Raw genomic sequence first — 21,367 nt, forward strand, 5'->3', positions numbered from 1 at the left:
CTTCAGGTTGAGATAACCTAATATTAAGAGTTAGACTACAAAGAAGGAGTGTAATTATCATCAGGCAAAGACCTTAAATTTTGAAAAAAGTGTTTACCGAATTTAGTTAACATGAGGTTTTTACATTTCTTTTTAAGTGAGGCCTTTCATAAAAATTCTTTTATTATCTACCTCTGAAGTTATAGATCAAGTTCTTCCTGGGTGCCTGATCTGTGCTCAGTATGCCCCCAGCTTTTTCCACTTTTCATCTTTCCTCTGCTAAGTATTTTTCCTGGTCATTTCATCCTGCAATTAGGTGGCTGGAATACCTGCCTCCCCATGTGTAGGGAAACACTCTGTCTGCAACCTGCCAACTTATCAGGCACAGCTTTCAGAACTCTAGCAAACTGCAAGCATTACAATCTCGTCTTTTGACTGAGATGGGTCAGATATATTTATCCCCATTTTACTGAAGGGGAAACTGACTCTCAGAGCGATTAAATAATTTTCCCTAAAAACACAGAGCTGGTAACCGTGGCAAGAGAAAGACCCATTATTTATGCTCTTCTCACTGATGTTCCTTATTTCCTTTCTGACTTGCACAGCAAACTTGCAGGCAACACCTGTTATATACACAGAAAACCCCTTAAGGCAGAATCCAGCTTTGGTCATACAGAATCCTAATTCCAACACCTACCTCTAATTGTGGTGGAGATGATACCTCTTCCCTCATTATTAAATGTGTGGGTATATTACAAGCAAGACATTGATATCATGCTTCTTATCAGTGAATATGCACAGAAAGTAATACTTTGGTTGCTGTCTTTGTAAAATAAAACAGTACAAAAGGAGAAAAATCAACGGTGCCATTAGTCATGATTACTCATTATTCATCCCTTCTGAAGTAAGCCATACCTTGTGGCAGAAGAACGTCAATCAACCATTCACTGTGGTCCCTATAAAGAAAAACAGAATTCATTTTTGAACTTTGTTGCAATGTTACCCTTCCACATGAATGCTTATAAGCTGCACGCTATTGCTAAAAGGCTTTTAATATAAAGGATGTGTAATTAAGAGCACTATCATAATAAACTTTTTAAATGTCTAATGCATTCCATCTAAATTATAAATTATTGGCATTTCATCATATTCAGTTATCTTTAAATGATACTTTCCAGATGCTAATTAAGTCAACCAAAATACAGCATGATTTGTACAAAGCTGAGTGTGATTCTGTGAAACGAACAAGCATAGAAAACCCATATGAATTTTATGTCATGTTTGAAAACCACAGCTTTCTTTTCTTTTTCTCTGCGGCCTTTTTCACAGGGTCAATTGAAGAGTGGAGCTGCTTTATTAAGTGGAATTGCTTTCTCTTGTCACATGGAGAGAAATACTGCAATTTTTCAGAGCTGAAATCTTTTCAAATGAAAGTTTGATATATATTAAATATCTGACAAACTAACCTTTAAAAAACAGAGAGGCTAGGGGAAAATGAAGGTAACAACCAATTTAAGTCGAAGTGATTATTCTTCTCTTCTCATTGTAGCCCTATTTCCTTTTCTTATACCTACCCTGCAATCCTCTGGCTGCATTCTTCACAGAGATACAATGGGGGTGGTTTATCACCCAAAGCTACAGACAGGGAGGGGTCTATACACATCTGAAACACATGAAAAGACAGAATGAACTCTCCTGTTTATCACGTTCCCTATATCAAGCGCACAAATGTTTCGATAATAGATTTTCGAAAGCAAAGCAGAATAAATATTTTCAGTAAAACCCATTCAACCTATAACTGTTTTCCCACATTGGAGGTTTAAATGTGGCTGCTGTGGTTTTTCACTTCTGTTATTTGCAATTCAAGTCACAAATAGTGTCAAGAAATCCACCCTCTGGACTTCCCTGGTGGCGCAGTGGTTAAGAATCTGCCTGCCAATGCAGAGGACACGAGTTCAAGCCCTGGTCTGGGAGGATCCCACATGCCACGGAGCAACTAAGCCCGTGCACCACAACTACTGAGCCTGCACTCTAAAGCCCGTGAGCTGCAGATACTGAGCCACAACTACTGAAGCCTGTGCACCTAGAGCCCTTGCTCCACAACAAGAGAAGCCACCGCAATGAGAAGCCTGCGCACCGCAACGAATAGTAGCCCCCACTCGCCACAACTAGAGAAAGCCCGCGCACAGCAACGAAGACCCAACGCAGCCAAAAATTAATTAATTAATTTTTTTTAAAAAAGAAATCCACCCTCATTCTATAAAGATAAAAAATCATCTTGTGGGTTTCCCTGGTGGCTCAATGGTTAAGAATCCACCTGCCAATGCAGGGGACACAGGTTCGTGCCCTGGCCCGGGAAGATCCCACATGCTGCGGAGCAACTAAGCCCGTGCTCCACAACTACTGAGCCTGCACTGTAGAGCCCACGAACCACAACTACTGAGCCCATGTGCCACAACTACTGAAGCCTGTGCGCCTAGAGCCCATGCTCCGCAACAAGAAGCCACGACAATGAGAAGCCCGCGCACCGCAACGAAGAGTAGCCCGGCTCACCGCAACTAGAGAAAGCCCATGTGCAGCAACGAAGACCCAAAACAAAAAACAACAACAACAAAAAAATCATCCTGTTCTGTGGCTGTTCAAATTGCTTCTGTATTACTCATATAGTAACTCCTTCTTTAATTCAGTAAACACAGTAATCTCTCTTTGGGAAAAGGAAAATGTATTATTAAGATTTAAAAATCATAACTGTTACCGAAATGCTGGCAGTAGAGAATTTTGCTTCTCAAGATAGACCTCATTCAGAAAACTTAGCATTAAATCTAACATTGAGTGATTCACTTTTCTTACTCTGGAATAAGTTCTATATATCCAACTTTCAACTTCAGGTAGTTTTTGTTTTCCACATATGAACTGTAGTTTGTTTAACCCTGTAGTGCTCTGTTCAATTTTGAGTTATTTATGCCTATTTTCATTAGTGTAAGTACAGAGATTAAAGTATTAATCTTAAATTGATCATTAGGATATTTCAAGTATCTGGATGTTTTAAATCAAATGGACAAAACATTCAATGACTAGTAAAAACTGAATTTTGTACTTTGCATTGGTTTAAATGTCTATGACTTACTGAACTCTTTTTTTTTTTTTTTTTGGCTGTGCTGGTCTTCATTGCTGCGCTCGGGCTTTCTCTAGTTGTGGCGAGCAGGGGTTACTCTTCGTTGTGGTGCTCGGGCTTCTCATAGCAGTGGCTTCTCTTGTTGTGGAGCATGGGCTCTAGGTGCGCAGGCTTCAGTAGTTGTGGCATGTGGGCTCAGTAGTTGTGGCTCGTGGGCTCTAGAGCACAGGCTCAGTAGTTGTGGCGCATGGGCTTAGTTGCTCTGCAGCATGTGGGATCTTCCTGGACCAGGGCTCGAACCCGTGTTCCCTGCATTGGCAGGTGGATTCTTAACCACTGCGTCACCAGGGAAGTCCCACCAAAGTTGTCCTTTTTTTAAAAATAAACATTTATTTATTTTATTTTTGGCTGCATTGGGTCTTTGTTGCTGCACGCAGGCTTTTCTAGTTACGGTGAGTGGGGGCTACTTTTCGTTGCGGTGCACGGCCTTCTCATTGCAGTGGCTTATCTTATTGCAGAGCACAGGCTCTAGGCACACAGGCTTCAATAGTTGTGGAGCACTGGCTCAGCAGTTGTGGCTCACAGGCTTTATAGCTCAGGCTCAGTAGTTGTGGCACATGGGCTTAGTTGCTCCATGGCATGTGGGATCTTCCTGGACCAGGGCTCAAACCTGCGTCTCCTGCATTGGCAGGTGGATTCTTAACCACTGCGTCACCAGGGAAGTCTCAAAGTCATTTTGAATTCTGTTCCTGCCCTTCAAGAAGTAATCAATCTATGCTACAGCTGAGTATGCAGTTAACATGCCTAGTACACAAATTCTTCTAGAACTTCACTCTGCCTTTTCTTTAGGCTTTTTTTTTTTTTAATGATTTGAAGGGGATAAATGAACTGAACTTATGACCCAAGCAGCCTGTCATTTAAAGTTAAAACCCTTAGGAGTTTCAATGGTTGGGGAAGTAAGAGTTAGAATTCCTAAACTTAAATAATTATACCATCAAAATCTGTAAATTATATATTCCCTGGTGCTAAAGGCCCAGTGTGAAAATTTTCCTTAGGTAACTTTCATGCTTCCTTTGATACAGTGAATAACTACTTTGTGGTGTGTTAAATCAGGGATTGGCAAACTTTCTGTAAATGGCCAGGAAGTAAATATTTCAGGCTTCGTGGGGCATAAGTTCTCTGTCACAACTACTCAGCTCTGCTGTTGTAGCATAAAAGCAGCCAGAGACAATACGTAAGCAAAAGAGCACAGCTGTGTTCCAATAAAACTTTACTTGCAAAAACAGGCAGCAGGCCATATTTAACTGCAGCCATAGTTTGCTGACTCCTGTGTTAGCTAATTATCTGGGATTCAAGTATTTCATAAAGTGATTTTCAAATAGGACCAAGTAAAACCAAAAAACAGAGTGGGATATAATGAACTATAATTTCCAACATACTTTCATTTTAGGATCCTATCATAACTTTTGGCTCTTGCCTTAAAAGTACTTTGGACCTTATGGGGCCTTCCCGAGACAGACCCTTCCCCCATATCCTCTGCTGTAGCTCCTCTCCGAAATACCTAGTTATATAACAGTATCTGATGAACATTTCCCGAGTTGTTTTACAGATTCTAAAACCACCACTAAATGGAAGAAATTAACTACTTCATGATCACGAGCACTTTGTAGCCCCCAGACCTACTGGCACCTAAGGACTGATAATGTTAACCCCTGTGACATCACCGTGTTACCTCACCATCAACCAGTTGGAGAACTGTGCAGGAGCTGATCACAGACCCTGCGACCCCTCCCCCCTGCCCCCACCTGGCCTTTATAAATGCTTTGCTGAAACCCACCAGAGAGTCACGGTGTTTTCAGCACTAGCCGTCCCAGACTACTTGTATGGCGCCTTACAATAAATGCTGTGCTTTCCTTCACCACCAGCCGGTATCAGTAGACTGGCTTTACTGCACACAGGCGAGCAGACCCAAGTTTGGTTCATTACTGCCTAGAGGTATAACTCACTATTATGGAGATATTAGGCTTTTGTGAAAATAGATCCATTTTCCCTGAGTTTTTCCCATGCACTCCATGTAGACCTCTGCTTCAGCATAGGTACTTTACTCTCATTTCTAATGAGTCCTTGATACCTCTGTCAGGTAAAGATATTTTTTCATTCCATTCCAAAGTAAAAACTCCTAGGATGTTAGAACTGTAAAGAGTCATTAGAGGTTAGCTAGTTGACCTCTGACATGTTAAATGAATTAACATGACCCTTCAGATTTGTGGCTAGGAGTGTCAATCCTGTTCCGCACTGAACAGGTCAGTTTACATCCACATTAATATGTTCACATCTGACTGTTACATTTAAAAATAGTTATTTTCTATCTATAAATATAATACATGCCCAAGGTAAAGGCTTCAGATAATGAAGAAAAGGAAAGAAGAAAATTTAAATAACTCATTAACCCTCCATCTCAATGCAATCACTGGTAATATTTTGATGAGAATTACTGGTTGGTGTTCATTATGAAGATGAATATAAAATTCATATATGTGATTTTTAAACTACATTTGCATCATACTGTACACTTCATAATTTCTTTTTCATTTAACATTATTCTGTAAGCATCTGGATGTTGGGTACCCTTGATTTACATGTCATATGCTCATATCTCTGTGGGTTTGTGGAGTGCTCATATTGTAAAGAAAGAATAACCCTGAGCCAGACCGGTGGTCATGCAAAAACAGCCTCTGCACAGGAAATGACAACAAGAATATTCCCTTTCTGGGAAGCATAGAGTGAAAATGTAAAAGGAAGCCCTTTAAGAAAACTGGGATTGAGAAAGTAAAATTTGGGGGGGTGAGAAAAACGTTTAGGAACTAGATAGAGGTAGTGGTTGTACAACATTGTGACTGTGATAAATGCCACTGAACTGTCCACTCTAAAATGGTTAGTTTTATGTTATGTGAATTTTACCTCAATTAAAAAATGACAGAAAGTGGGATGGTTTGGCTTATCCTGGAGGACTGGCTATAGGGAATGGCCTGTGAGAAAAGTGAGGCCAGGCCAGAGGAGTAGACTGGGCCTAAAGAGAGGGAGAATTTCTAATTCATGATGACTTCTGCGGGAAGGAAGCCAAAAACCATTACTAATCAGGAAGTCAGAGGACTCCCGAGAATGCAGTCTGACATAAAATCAAGGAAAAAATAACTGGAAAAATTAAACAGATTTTCAGTACCTCCTTTCTGTTGATGTCTGGGTGAACGAAAAGAGGGCACTGTAACTTAGGCAGAAAGAGGAAAGGACAGATATAGAAACTACGGGAATTGTGAAAGTCTCACCACTGTGAAGAATTAAGCTGAATACTATATGAACTCACTTGTGTTTAGCTCAAAATGTCCTCACACCAAAGAAAAGTACCTTTGAACCCCAAATGTTTATGGAAGTTCAGAGGAAGAGTACACATCGTAGAATGGGAGAGGACTAAGCTTCCATTGGTGGGTTACCCTCACCTGCTCTTTCTCAGCATAAATTCATTCAATTTACTTTCATCAAAAGCAGAGATCAAGCATAATAATATAAGGATGTTCTTTGTTGGTAAGATATATCTAGATGACAATGTGATAACTGGCACTCCTGTGCCACTTTTGGTATATGAAATACATGTTTTATTCCATTTAGAGTTCTTTTTGGTTCCATTTATATTTTTTATATCTCATTTTACCTCTTCTACTCTGTTTCTAAAAATTAGAGTATTATTTTTCTATTATTTGATAATCTTTACAATCTACCTCTCTATAGAACAAGAGAGGCAAACTTCCTTGACAATAGGTTCTAAAAAGCAACTTGAACTCTAATCACTTGACCTAACTCCCACTCCTCAGAATTTAAAAATTAACCCTTGTAAATCCAGACACAGGTCTCTCCAGCCAAGTGTTGTATCCAACAAATATACCAAAAGTAATTTTGTTAAGTGGTGTAATTATTTTTCTTAATTTTCTGCTTCAAAGATTCAGGATTATAACAGGACAGAACCAATTAGATGTGGTAGGAAAAAAATAAGGCTGAGAGTCAAGGTACCTAGTTCTGTCTGCGTGACCTTAGGAGAGTGACTTGACCTCTCTAAACCACTGTTCCCTTACCTCTTTTGTAATTTTCCATGTGTTTGCTGTCCAACTACCTCTCAGTCATTTCAACTAAGTCACATCTGTGATCTGAGCTAAGACTTAACAATTTTATCTGTTTTTGTCCTACGACTCTTGAATTCACATAGTCACACACTAGACCACTCATAACTTGTAGCAAACACATGAAAACAGGGCCAAAGTACATTCCCCTGAGTTTATTAGCCCAGACAGAAATCAGTCAAGGACTATGTAAGTGTTTCACCAGAATTATTCTGATAATTAGCGCAGTTCTCCACAGCACTTGGCTATGAACTCAGAGTCAAATCTGCAGATATCACTATTCATTGCTCTGTCTTGAACCAATCCACCAGAGTACAGTCAGATCCAAGTAGAGAACAGTCATTTGAGATGACCACAGAGTACAGGCTTCTGCTTTACAGAGAAGGATGCATGCAATCTCCATTTCATTCAGCAATTTGCTCCTGATAATTTGACCACTGACAATATAATACAGCACCATGTCTAATCAAACAGTACCTTCACAGCTGGTTTGTTAATTGCATTGTGGCATTCAGTGTGCTGGCAGTGGATGGGGTTCCAAGCTGTAAAGCAAAGCATAGCTGATGAGTATTTCTCACTGAATTATTCATGCCCTAGGAAAAACACAGCAGATACTTCACTAGTTTTCCTTAAATAGAACCATCATCAGAAGGTTTCCTAAAGTAATTATTTTTTTTTCAGTCTATGAAGTATTTTTAAATTAAGCAAAGATATCACAACCCCATCCATTTTCCTATGGGGAGAGACAAGCTAATATAAGGTGGCATACCCAATACCATAATATTATTTCACAATGATATACCATTAGTAAATTCTTAGAAGCTTTTACATCTGTGTTTTCACGTGATCCTCCCAACAACCCTGTGCCATAGATACAGCAGATTATTAACCTCATTTTATGTGTAAGTTAAAATTTAAAAGGTTAAGTAGTTTGCTATGGTCACAGAGTTAGTAAATGAAAAGCTACGACTAGAACATATATCTCTTGGTTCTCAAAACTGTGCTCTTTTCACTATAGTATACTATGCTAAACATCCTAGATTTTTGGCACCAGGAAGTGTTTCAGATTAATAATAACGGAAATGAGTAGTAAGGCAACCTCCACCATTCCATTTCCCACCCATCCCCATTAAATGTGGAGACTGAAAAGATGAGTTTCTTGCCCGAACGAAATGCGTCCCTCTCACACATTAGTCACAGTCTAAACCTCTGCTAGTGTGCTAATATCCAACTCCTCAACACAGTATACACACAGAATGAGGACAAGAACCAAGTGATCTGAGACAGATCAGAAAGAGAATTACAATTACTTCTCATCATCCAGATGATTCTGTAGCCCAAGGCACTTAGCTAACAATATTCCACCATAAAAAAAAATGCAATAGGATTTTATGTTTGAAAGTAGGACATTTTTCTAAATCGCCATATTCTAATCCTATAGGACCATGGTTGGCCTAATATATAAAAATCTGCAGATGAGAAGATATTCTTAGTTACATGTCTAATTATAATCCAAAAATATTTGTTATTAATGATCTGAGCCTAAGTTGTGCTCTGAACATTTTGTAAAATTTTCTAAGAGTGTCCCAACTTCAATTCTTCTATGCTATTGTTAGACCAGGAATAAGACTCTGTGTCTGATTTGGAATTCAGGAAAATATGGTCAACAGAACCAGTGACCTTAAAAAAAATACACAATGGGTCTATTTATTTAAAAAGAAGTAGAACTACTACTATAATAACATAATATCATATTGATTATATCTTTTGAGAGAAAGAAAGAGGAAATGAATGAGTAAAGAATGGATGAATGAAGAAATAATTTAAATAAAGACATTCCATATTTGTTTCCTACATGTGGAAAAGTCAAGATACAGTAGCAACAAGTTTTCTTGTGTAATTAGAGAAATCTAGAGAAAAAAGAGTGCCTTCAACCAGTACAGAAGTTGCAAATACATGGAACGTGTACCCCATTCCTCCAATCCCAAACTCATGACAGATAAGAGCATTCTTTCCTGCTGAGTCTAGAACTGGCCTTAAAATCTTTCTCAACACTGAGCTCCAGGAAGTCACCACTAATCAAAACAGAGTTGGCATACAAGATGAAATCTGCTAACCATCTCTGAATCCATGTATTATGAGAATATTTGCAGATCACTTTATAAATATTAAGAAAAAGCTCATGACATTTTAAGATAAAAGTAATATTTAAACTACATAACAACTGTTACGGCACAGGTACAACAAATTAGAACGTGAAATGGCCACAGCACTTGATCAGAGCTCCAAAAACTCCTGCTCTGCCAGAAATCAATGCTTTATATGTGGATGGTGGGGATATCTAGGAGGTCCTACTCCTCTTTTTATTCTATTTTTACAGGATGTCACTAACTTAAGCACAGGTTGTAGAATACCTCCTTTAAGTTCACCAAAGTCACACTAGATTTAAGCTTACTAGATCAGTGATTATTGGCTTTTGTTTTGTATCACAAATCATCTGTAAAGGTTTTTAAAATATGATGCCTGGAACCTCACAGCCCAGGTATCTGTAACTGGGAAAAGCAACACAGTTGATTCTGATACAAGGACAATCTACATACCTTACCATATGGCAAATATTTTCATGACAGACCTCCCTTTATTTGAAAATAAAAACAAAAATATAGCATAACCATGGCAGACAAGAATTCTGCTTCCAAAAATGACAGAGTAACTTGTATTAGACTCGCCCTCTTACCATAAATAACTAGAACACTAAAAAATACATGAAACAACTGTTTTAAGAAACCTGACTACAGGTAGTACAGGACAATGACCTTTGAGAGAAGAAACAATGAAATGAATCCTACAATTACCCTTGGTCTCTTCCTGGAAGCAAGTTCCAGGTCTTGGGCCTAGAGGTAGAAAGATAAGCACAGTAGGGTGGTTTCATTGAGTTGAGGGGACAAAAAAGAATTTAGAAAGGCAAAGCGGCTTAAACTTGCTGGGTAGAGTACCAAAGACGAGGGATCTATGCAAAGAAAGAGCTCCAGATATCTGAGTAGGAATCCTTTTGGGTCTTTGGCTTTACACTAAGCTGAGCATGTGTAAGGCAAAACTCCATTAAGCTGCTTAGAGAAAACTACGGGGGATCTGTAAGCTTAATAATTCCTACATCTCATACAGGGCTGAGAGATATTTGAGATTCAACCGGCCAGAGTGGAGGGAACTCAGTGAAAACCTGCGATATTCAATTGAGACTCTAGGAGGTCACACCTTAGTAGTTGAGCTAAACTAACATTAGGGAAATGGCTAGTCCAGGTTCACCCTAAGAAAATATAAGAACAAGGCTTGAAAGGGTCAAGCTGATCCACCAGTAAGCTGGCTGCCAAAACAAACTTCAATGCACTGTAATGGAAGGCAGCAAAATCCAGACACTCAATAATGTAATGTTCATGAAGTCCAGCATCCAGTCAAAAATTACTTGATATTTGAAAGGGGAAGAAAATATTATGCAAGAAAATATTACCCACAATTAGGAAGAAAAAATTGGCCAATATAAACAAACCCAGAAACTACAGAGATGAGGTAATTAGCAAACAAAGATTTTAAAACAGCTATTATAAACATATTCAAAGTAAAACATGAACACAATGAGGACAGAGATGCAGGACATAATAAAACAACCAAATGGAATTTCTAAAAATTAAAAATACAATATCAAAAATTAAAAATTCTCGGAATGGGCTTAAAGGAAGATTAGACAATGCAGAAGAAACGATCAGTGAATTCAGAGATGTAACAACAGATCCTACCCAAACTGAAGTACTGGAAGAAAAATAAATAGAGCTTCAGTAAGCTGTGGGAAAACATCAGGCAATATACCTGTGGTTAAAAGCCCAGAAGAAGCAAGGTTGTGGGGGTGGGGATGGAGGCAAAAATTTGAAGAAGCAATGGCCAAATTTTTTCAAGTTTGATGAGAACTATAAACCCACAGGTCCAAGAAGCTCAATGAATCTTAGGCAAAATAAAAGCAAAGAAAATAACACCAACACTCATTATAATCAAATTGATGAAAACCAATGATAAAGAGAAATATCTTAAAAACAACCAGGGAAAAAAAGACATTACTTACAGGGGGACAAAGATAAGAATGATCACTGGTTTCTCGTCAGAAACAATGCAAGCCAGAAGACAATGGAACAACATCTTTAATAGGCTGAAAGAAAAAAACTGTCAACCTGTAATTCTAGACCCAGTGAAAATATTCTTCAAAAATGAATATGAAATAAAGACTCTTTGAAGGCAAACACAAGATAAGAGAATTCATTGCCACCTGAGTTCCACTACAAGAAAAGCTAAAGGAAGGTCTTCAGGCTGAAGGAAAATGATACCAGATGGATGCTAGGGCCTACACAAAGGCATAAAGAGTTCTGAGCATGATAAATATAGTGAATAACTACAAACAACTTTCTATATATATAGAAGTAAAATATTTGATAAAAAACTAAAAGGATGGGAAGGGGAAATGAAAGTGCACAGGATTCTTGCATACGTGTAAACTAGTATAATATTACTTGAAGGTAGACTATGAAGTTAAAGGTGCATATTGTAATTGTAGAACTGTAGAGTATTCTTTTTAAAAAAAGGTATAACTAACAATTTAAAAAGAGAAACATGGAATAGTAAAAATTAACCAAAAGAAGGCAAGATATTAAAATGAAAAGGAACAAAGAATAGATGGGAAAAATAGAAAACAAGCACAAGATGATAGACTCAAGCCCAACCATATCTATAATTACACTAAGTATAAATAGCCTAAACAATAAATACATTACATGTAAATAGTCTAAAAGACAGAGATTGTCAAATAGGATTTAAGTTTTTCAAAAAGCATGACCAAATATATGCTGCCTGTGAGAAACACACTTGAAATACAAAGGTAGAGAAGTTAAAAGTAAACGATAGAAAAACTTATACCATTTAAATGCTAGTCATAGGAAAGCTGGAGTGTCTATATAAATTCAGACAAGTAGACTCCAGGACAAAGAATATTACCAGGAACAAAGGAGGATGTTTCACACTGATGAAAATGTCAATTCATCAAGATAACATAACAGTCATAAATACGTGTGTATCTAAAGATAGAGTTTCAATTTACATGAAGCAAAACTAACAGAACTAAAAGGAGAAATAAGTCTATAATTAGTGTTGTAAATTTGAACAATCCTCTCTCAGTAATTGATAAAACAAGCAGACAAAAAAAATCAATAAAAATAGAAGACTTGAACAACATTCTCAACAACTTGACTTAATTGATAACTATAGAATTCTCCACTCAATCACTGTGGAACAGACACAGTGTCTAGGTAACATTTACTGAGACAATATTCACATTCATAAAGTAAGCTCCAAAAATTTAGATGGAGTGATAGAATAAAGTATGTTCTCTGACCACAATAGGATTAAACTAGAAATAAATAACAAAAATATACCTGGAAAATCACCAAATATTTGTACATTTAAAAAAATATACTTCTACTCAATCCATAAATCAAAGAAGAAATCACAAGGAATATTATAAAATATTCTGTTCTGAAATACAATGAAACCACAGCATATCAAATTTGTAGGATGCAACTAAAGGAATGTTTAAAGGGAAATTTATAGCTTTAAATTCTTATTTTGGAAAATTTTAAAGGTCCAAAATAAATGATTCATGCTTCTACTTAATAAGATAGAAAAAGAAAAAAATAGATTAAATATTAGTAGAAGGAAGAAAATAATAAAGATAGAAGCAGAAATCAATAAAATTGAAAACAGAAAACCAACAGAAAAAGTCATAAAACCAAATGCTGGGTTTTTTGGAAAGTTCAATAAAATTGATAAGCCCCTAGGTAGCCTGATGAATAAAAAAATAGAGAAGAAGTAAATTATCAATATCAGGAATGAAAGGTAGGACATCACTGCAGATACTGCAGACATGCCAATAAATTGGACAAGTTGGATAAAATGCCCACATTCATCAAAAAACTTGGTTACACAATTACAAAATTCAACTCAATTAAAAGTAGACAGTTCAATGCCCCATAACTGTTAAACTGAATTCATAATGTAAAACCTTCCCACAAAGAAAGCCCCAAGGCCAGATGGATTTACCAGATGGATTCACTATTAATTATTAAAGGGATAAATAATACAAATCTTACATAAATTCTTTCAGAAAATAGAAGAGGAGGAAACACTTTCCAACTCATTTTATGAAGCCAGCATTACTCTATAAACAAAACCAGATGAAAACATTATAATAAAAGAAAACTAAATCAATATCCCTCATAAATGCAGGACCAGAATCACTTAACAAAAAATTAGCAAATTGAATCTGGCAATATAATATAGCCAACAATGTGGAATTTATCCCAGGAATGCAAGGTTGGTTTAACATTGCAAAGTAAATCAATGTAATTCACCTTATTAACAGAATTAAGGGGGGAAGTCATATGATCATCTAATAGGAGAAAACACATTTGACCAAAATAGACATTCACTCATGATAAAAACTCTCAGCAAACTATGAATAGATGAGGACTTCCTCAATATGATAAAAAGCATCTGTGAAAATCCTACAGCTAACATCATGTCTAATGGTGAATGTCTGAACACTTTCCCCCTACAGATGAAGGAAAAAAACAATGATATCCACTCTCAGCACTTCTATTCAACACTGAACTGGAGTTATGAGCCAGTGCAATGAGAGAAGAAAAGGAGAAAGGAAGAAGGGAAGAAAGAAATGGAAGGAGGGAGAGAGAGAGAGGGAGGCAGGCAGGCAGGTAGGCAGGCAGACAGACATACAAATTAAAAGAAAAAAAAGTTTAATTATCTTTATTTTCAAGAAAGCATAATCATATATACAGAAAATCTTAATAAACTTACAAATAAGCTACAGAAATTAATAAGTGAATTTAGGAAGGTTCAAGGATATAAAAGTCAAAATACAAAAATCGATTATATCTATATAAATAATGTCAATAGACAAGTAGAATATTACATTTTAAAACACTACTTATAATAGCACCCAAACCAATAAAATATTTAGGAATACCTTTAACAAAATATCTACAGGACCTGTACACTGAAAACTAGCAAATATTGTTGACAGAAATTAAATACGACCTAAATAAATGGCTAGAAATGCCACGTTTATGGATCAGAAGACTCAATATTGAGTCTTTTCTCAGGAGGTCAATTAAACTACAGATTAAACTACATATTTAATGTAATCCCAGTCAAAATGCAATCAGACTGTTTTGTAGAAACTGACAAGCTGATAGTAACATTTCTATGAAAATGCAAAGGTCCTAAAAATAGTCAAACAATTTTGAAAAGGAACAAATCTGGAGGATTTACACTACATAATTTCGAGATTTACTATAAAACTATAGTAATCAAGATAGTGTGATACTGGTGAGAGGACAGACAATGAAATAGAATATGGGGTCTAGAAACTGATCCACACATATGTGGTCTATTGGTTTTCAACAAAACAGTCCAGGTAATTCAATGTGGAAAGAGTAATTTTTTCAACAAATTGAACTGGAACAATCGGATATCCTTACGGGAAAAAGTCAACCCTTACGTCCCACCATATACAAAAATTAATTCCAAATGGATCATATACTTAAATGTAAAAGCTTAAACTACAAACTTCTAGAATAATACACAGGAGAATTTCCTTATAACCTTAGGAGAATTTCCTTATAACCTTAGGGGAGAGGAAAGAACCATAAAAGAAAAAGGATCAATACACTGAAATTTACCAAAATTTGAAAATTTTGCTCTTTGAAATACCTGAAAAGGAAATCCCCTGATTAAAAGGACATATTCACAATACATATATCTGAAAAAAGTCTTCTATTTTGGACATATAATAGACAAGCAACCCAATTTAAAAATGAACAAAAGATTTCATTGAGAACTTCAAAAATATATGTGTATATATATATATATATATATATATATATATATATATATATATAAAAGCACCTGTAAAGATGTTCATTAGCATTAGTCATCAGAGAAATGCAAACTAAACAACAACGTGATATTACTACTTGGCCATCAGAATGTCTAACATTAAAAGACCAACAATCCCAAGTGTTGATAATAATATAGAACTAGAACTCTCATATACTTCTGGAGGGAGTATAAGATGGTACAACCACTTTTGAAGAAGTGTTTGGACATTTCTTATAAAATACACTTACCATATAATCCAGCATTTTCATTGCCAGTTATTTATCAAAATAAATAAATGTATATCTTCATAAAAACACTTTTATATGAATGTTTATAGCTTTACTCATAATAGGTAAAATGTTCATCAAGAAGTGAATGGATAAACTGATATAGCCATACAATGCATTACTACTCAACATTTTAAAAAGTGAACTACTTATATACCAACATGGATAAATTTTAAAAACATTATGCTGAGTGAAATAAGCAGACACAAAAATAGTACATTCTATACGATTCCATTCATATGAAATCCTAGGACAGGCAAAACTAGTCTATAATGACAAAAAGCAGATCAGTGGTTGCCTATGGTGGATGGACTGAAAATAAAACCAGGAGATATTTGTGGGGTGATGGAAATGTCCTGTATGTTGATTACAGCTTTGGTTACATTAGTGTATACACTTGTCAAAAGTTATCAAACTATGCTTAAAATGGGTCATTTTATTGCATGAAAATTATATCTCAACAAAATTGATTTTTTAAAAAAATGAAGGACCAACCAAATGTATACTTCAAAGGAAATGAAATAGTATACTGAAACCTGAGAGAAAACATTTGTCTGAAAATTATCTAGTCAATGAATCAAAAGATTTTAGGAAAGTGTGTGGCATCTGCAACATGAAGCAAGAACATAAGACCTCTATAAAAACAAGAGTAGACAGTCACAGAAATTCAGGGTGACATAGGACACTAACAGAATGAGATAAAAACAGAGTTAGGTAAGAGACATGATAAACGTAATTAAAGTAGATAGCAAAATTAGAGACCCTCATTCAGTGCAATAAATAGAGCTGATTTGGGGAAAAAGTCAAGTAAGTTATAGAGTAAACCAACCTGAAAAACTAAGAATATAGAGGAAAAGACAAATGTATGGAAAATAGTGGCTATTAACAGCTACACAGCACAGAAAATGAAAACATGACCTATGAGTTACAGGTGTTCCTGAGAAATAAACCAAGACAATTTGAAGAAAGCAATAATTTAAAATTTCATTAATGTGAAATTTCCTGAAAAAAGGACCTGAATTTGCAGATTGAAAGTGTTCTTCACATTATAGAAATTAATGAAAAGATACTTATATAGAAATATTTAAGAAAAGGGTTTTTTTTAATAAATAGATAAGGCTCCAAGAATTAAGAACAAGAAAGGTAACTCCTGTAACAGATAAAAATCACTGGTCTAAGATTTGTCTTCTATAACTCTGAAATTCCAGGAAACTATGAAGCACTTTTTACATATTTTTCACAGTGAGGCAGAGGTTACTTTCATGTGTGAAGAAACAGAAAGACATTCTTAAATATGCCTGACCTCAAAAAATATATATGACCTTCATTTCACCATTGAAAATATTACATTAAAAAAAGTCTGGGTTCCATTTCTCCAGAAACAATAGACAAATAAATTCAAGTCAGTTCTCCTAATGAGAACAATTAGAAAACCGGACGAGATTAAATGCAAAAGGAAATAAACAAACAAACAAAAACCCAGAGAATTGTATGGGAGAATGATGGGGCCATGATCCAAAAGAAAATGGGATTGCCAAAAGGTAGGCCTGGCATTTGAGGCCACTCTTTCTCCTTTGCCTATTTCTCTTTCTGCCAATTCCACAAGATGAGCAGATTTCAACAGACTCTCTGAAATAGGGGAACTAAATTTGGAATTGGGTGACTACCAAGGAATGGGAAACCTAAAAATCTCCCTGGGCTGTGGGTAGAGGTCCCAAAAGGTCACACCTAGGAGTAAAGAGGAACCAGAAATAGACCACCCCTCACAGGGACTGAAGACCAGCTTCAAATCATCTCAAGAATTGACCACAGATTTTTTTTTCTGAGCTGCATTAAAGTGACCTGGGTTACCAATTCTACAGCCTCCTGCCAGAAGCAAACACACAAATACTCTCTGAAGAAACATAACTTAATCCTAAACCTCAAATTAACTCCATAGTTTTTCTATCTAATACCTTGCACACAATTATTTAAAAAAATACAAAGACAAGAAAAAAAAAGAAATGACAATAGAATCAGAATCTCCAGAGATCTGGAATATTGAGTTATCAGGAAAAGACTTTAAAATAACTATGCTTAATATATTCTATAAAGTAAGAGACAGAGAATATAATCAGATATTGGAATTTTTAAAGAACCAAATGGAAATTCTAGAACTTAAAAATACAATTAACAAAATTAAGAATACATTTGGGAAGTTAACAATTAATGATGGGGAAGAAAAGTCAGATAAAAAGATTCAGAATGAAGCACAGAAAGATGAAATGAGAGAGGAGAATACAAAAAAATATTCATAGAAGACATGGGAGAAAAGATGTAACATATGTGTCATTGGAATTCCAGAAAGAAGGATGAGAATATGGTATAAGCCATTACTGAAGAAATAAGGGAACTTCCAGTTACAGCCATGATGTTTTAAGAATGTACTGGACTTACCCTTCAACTGGACAAAATGTATAAAGCAACTTGTTTCCGACACTGGGCATAGATTTTAACACAAGATTGCAATTCTCTGAAAAGAGGGGAACACGCAAATTAAGTTCTACATTCACCTTGGTTTTCTGCCTGGGAACACTTGCAAACTGCAGCAAAGAGAAGTGAAACCCAGTTAGTAATTAGCATTTTCAGTGGGTAGAGGAAACATCAGAGTGAAGAAGTGCTAATGCAACTGGAATTTGTAAGCAAAGTGAGAACAGCAGGGAGTGCCAGAGAATAGGTCCCATAAATCTGTGTAAGGATGCGCCTCAGGTCCTTGGTTTAATCCTAAACTGCATGGTCTCACAGAAAAACTTCACAAGGACTAGCAGAGAACACATACTGAATGCTTGAAAGCTGAACAGAGATTTTATAGGTCACATTGTGCTAGAGATGCACTGTATTTCCAATGTAGCCAAAGTGAGGAACGTTGGTGAACACACCAGATATTCAGGAGACCACAGATAGGTCACTACTAAAAAACTAAAGGTCAATATCCCTGATGAATATAGATACAAAAATTCTCAATAAAATACTAGCAAACTGAATTCAGCAGCACATGAAAAGGATCGTTCACGATGGTCAAGTGAGATTTATCTGTGGAATGCAAAAATGGTTCAACATACACAAATCAATAAATATGATACATTACATTAGTAGAATGAAAGAAAAGAATCATAAGATTACCTCAACAAATGCAGGAAAAGCATATGACAAAACTCAAAATTCATGATAAAAACTCTTAACAAATTAAGCATAGAAGAAAAATATCTCAACATAATAAAGGCCATATATAACAAGCCCATGGCTAACATCATACTCAATGGTGGAAGCTTGAAAGCTTTTCCTCTAAGATCAGGAACAAGACAAAGTACCCACTCTCACCACTCTTATTCAACCTAGTACTGAAAGTCCCAGCTAGAGCAATCAGGCAAGAAAAAGAAATAAAATGTATGAAAATTGTAAAGGAAGACATAAACCTGTCTCTATTTGCAGATGACATTATTTTATATATATAAAATCCTGAAGACCTGACAAGAAAACTGTTAGATCAATGAATTCAGTAAAGGTGCAGGATAAAAAATTAAGATACAAAAATCAGTAGCATTTTTATATACTAACAATGCATTTTATGAAAAAGAGATAAAGAAATCAATTTCATTTACAATAGCATCAAAAACTATAAAATACTTAGAATAAACTTAACCAAGAAGGTGAAAGGTCTCTAGTGTGAAAACTAAAAGACGTTGATGAAAGAAATCAATGACACAAATAAATGGAAAGGCGTCCCAAGTTAATGAACTGAAAGAATTAATATTGTTAAAATTTCAATACTACCAAAAGCCATCTATAGATTCAATGCAATTCTGTCAATATTACAATGGCATGTTTTATGGATGTAAAAAACACTCCTAAAATTTATATGGAGCCACAAAAGACCTCAAACAGCCAAAGAAATCCTGCAAAAGAACAAAGCAGGAGGCATCACATTCCCTGATTTCAGGCTACACTATAAAGCTATAGTAATCAAAACAGTATGGTACCAGCATAGAAACAGACATACGAGCAATGGAATAGAACTGAGAGCCCAGAAATAAACCCAAGCATGTATGGTCAATTAATATTTGACAAAGGGAGCCAAGAGTACTCAAATGGAGAAAAAACAGTTTCTTCAATAAGTGGTGCTAGGATAAGTGGATATTCACATGTAAAAGAATGAAACTGGATCCTTATCTACTCACAAAAATTAACTTGAAATGGATTAAAGACTTAACTGTAAGACCTGAAACCATGAAAATCCTAGAAGAAAACATAGGAGTAAGACTCGTTGACATGGGGTTGGTAATCATTTTTTGGATATGACACCTAAAGCATAAGCAACAAAATCGAAAATAAGCAGGTGGGACTCCACCAAACTAAAAAGCTTCTGCACAGCAAAAGAAACCTTCAACAAAGTGAAAAACAACCTATGGAATGAGAATAAACATTTTTAAACCATATATCCAAAATATATAAAGAACTCATGCAGCTCAATAGCAAAAAAGAAGAGGAAAACAATTTAAAAATGGGCAAAAAACCTAAATAGATATTTTTCCAAAGAAGATCTACAAAAGGCCAACAGGTACATGAAAAGGTGCCCAACATCACTAGTCATTAGGGAAATGCAGATTAAAACTACAAGGGGACTTGGGGACATGGTGGGGGAGGGGGAAGCTGGGGCAAAGTGAGAGTAGCATCGACATATATACATTACCGAATGTAAAATAGTTATCTAGTGGGAAGCAGCAGCATAGCACAGAGAGATCAGCTCCGTGCTTTGCAATGACCTAGAGAGGTGGGATAGGGAGGGTGGGAGGGAGGTTCAAGAGGGAGGGGATATGGGGATATATGTATGCATATGGCTGATTCACTATATGTATGCATATGCCTGATTCACTTTGTTGTACAACAGAAACTAACACAGTATTGTGATGCAATTATACTCCAATAAAGATCTATTAAAAAAAAAAAACACAATGAGATACTACCTCACACCTGTTAGAATGACCAGCATCAAAAAGACAAGAGAGGGCTTCCCTGGTGGCGCAGTGATTGAGAGTCTGCCTGCCGATGCAGGGACACGGGTTCATGCCCCGGTCCGGGAAGATCCCACATGCCGCGGAGTGGCTAGGCCAGTGAGCCATGGCTGCTAAGCTTGCGCGTCCAGAGCCTGTGTTCCACACCGGGAGAGGCCACAACAATGAGAGGCCCGCGTACCACAAAAATAAAATAAAATAAAATAAAATAAAGACAAGAGATAACAAATGCTGACATGAATGTAATGAAAAGGGAACCCTCATGCACTATTGTAAATTAGTGCAGCCACTATGGAAAACAGTAAAAGGAACACTCAAAAAGTTAAAAATACAACTACCATTTCCACTTCTGGAAATATATCCAAAGGAGACAAAAATACTGACTTGAAAAGATATCTACACCCCCATGTTCACAGCAGCATTATTACAATAGCCACGACATGGAAGCAACCTAAGTGTCCATCAATGGATAAACAGATAAAGAAGTTGTGAGTACAAATTTCCAGTTATAAGATAAATAAGTACTAACGGTGTAAGGTACAACATGATGATTATAGTTAACACTGCCGTATGATATATAATAAAGTTGTTAAGAGAGTAAATCCTGATTTCTCATCACAAGGAGAAAAAATTTTTTTCCTTTCCTTCTTTTCTTTGTGTTGATATATGAGATGATGGATGTTAGTTAAACTTACTGCAATAATAGTTTCACAATATATACAAATCAAACAATCATGCTGTACACCTTAAACTTATACAGTGACATGT

The 21,367-nt window shown here is 36.1% G+C and overlaps 1 protein-coding gene across 3 annotated transcripts in view; it reads right to left on the reverse strand.

Moving 5' to 3' along the window:
* The window catches only part of UNC79 (unc-79 homolog, NALCN channel complex subunit), a 201,779-nt gene that overhangs the window by 151,324 nt on the left and 29,088 nt on the right, over positions 1–21,367 (reverse strand). For all 3 annotated transcript variants that reach the window (XM_060003340.1, XM_060003338.1, XM_060003341.1), the window contains exons 5-7: positions 7,744–7,808; positions 1,554–1,642; positions 895–935 (exon numbers count right to left, since the gene is read on the reverse strand). In XM_060003340.1, the coding sequence (XP_059859323.1) occupies positions 895–935; positions 1,554–1,642; positions 7,744–7,808 (195 nt within the window). The remainder of the gene's footprint in view (positions 1–894; positions 936–1,553; positions 1,643–7,743; positions 7,809–21,367) is intronic.

The sequence above is a fragment of the Delphinus delphis genome, chromosome 2, assembly GCF_949987515.2.
Source record: "Delphinus delphis chromosome 2, mDelDel1.2, whole genome shotgun sequence".
Classification (NCBI taxonomy): domain Eukaryota; kingdom Metazoa; phylum Chordata; class Mammalia; order Artiodactyla; family Delphinidae; genus Delphinus; species Delphinus delphis.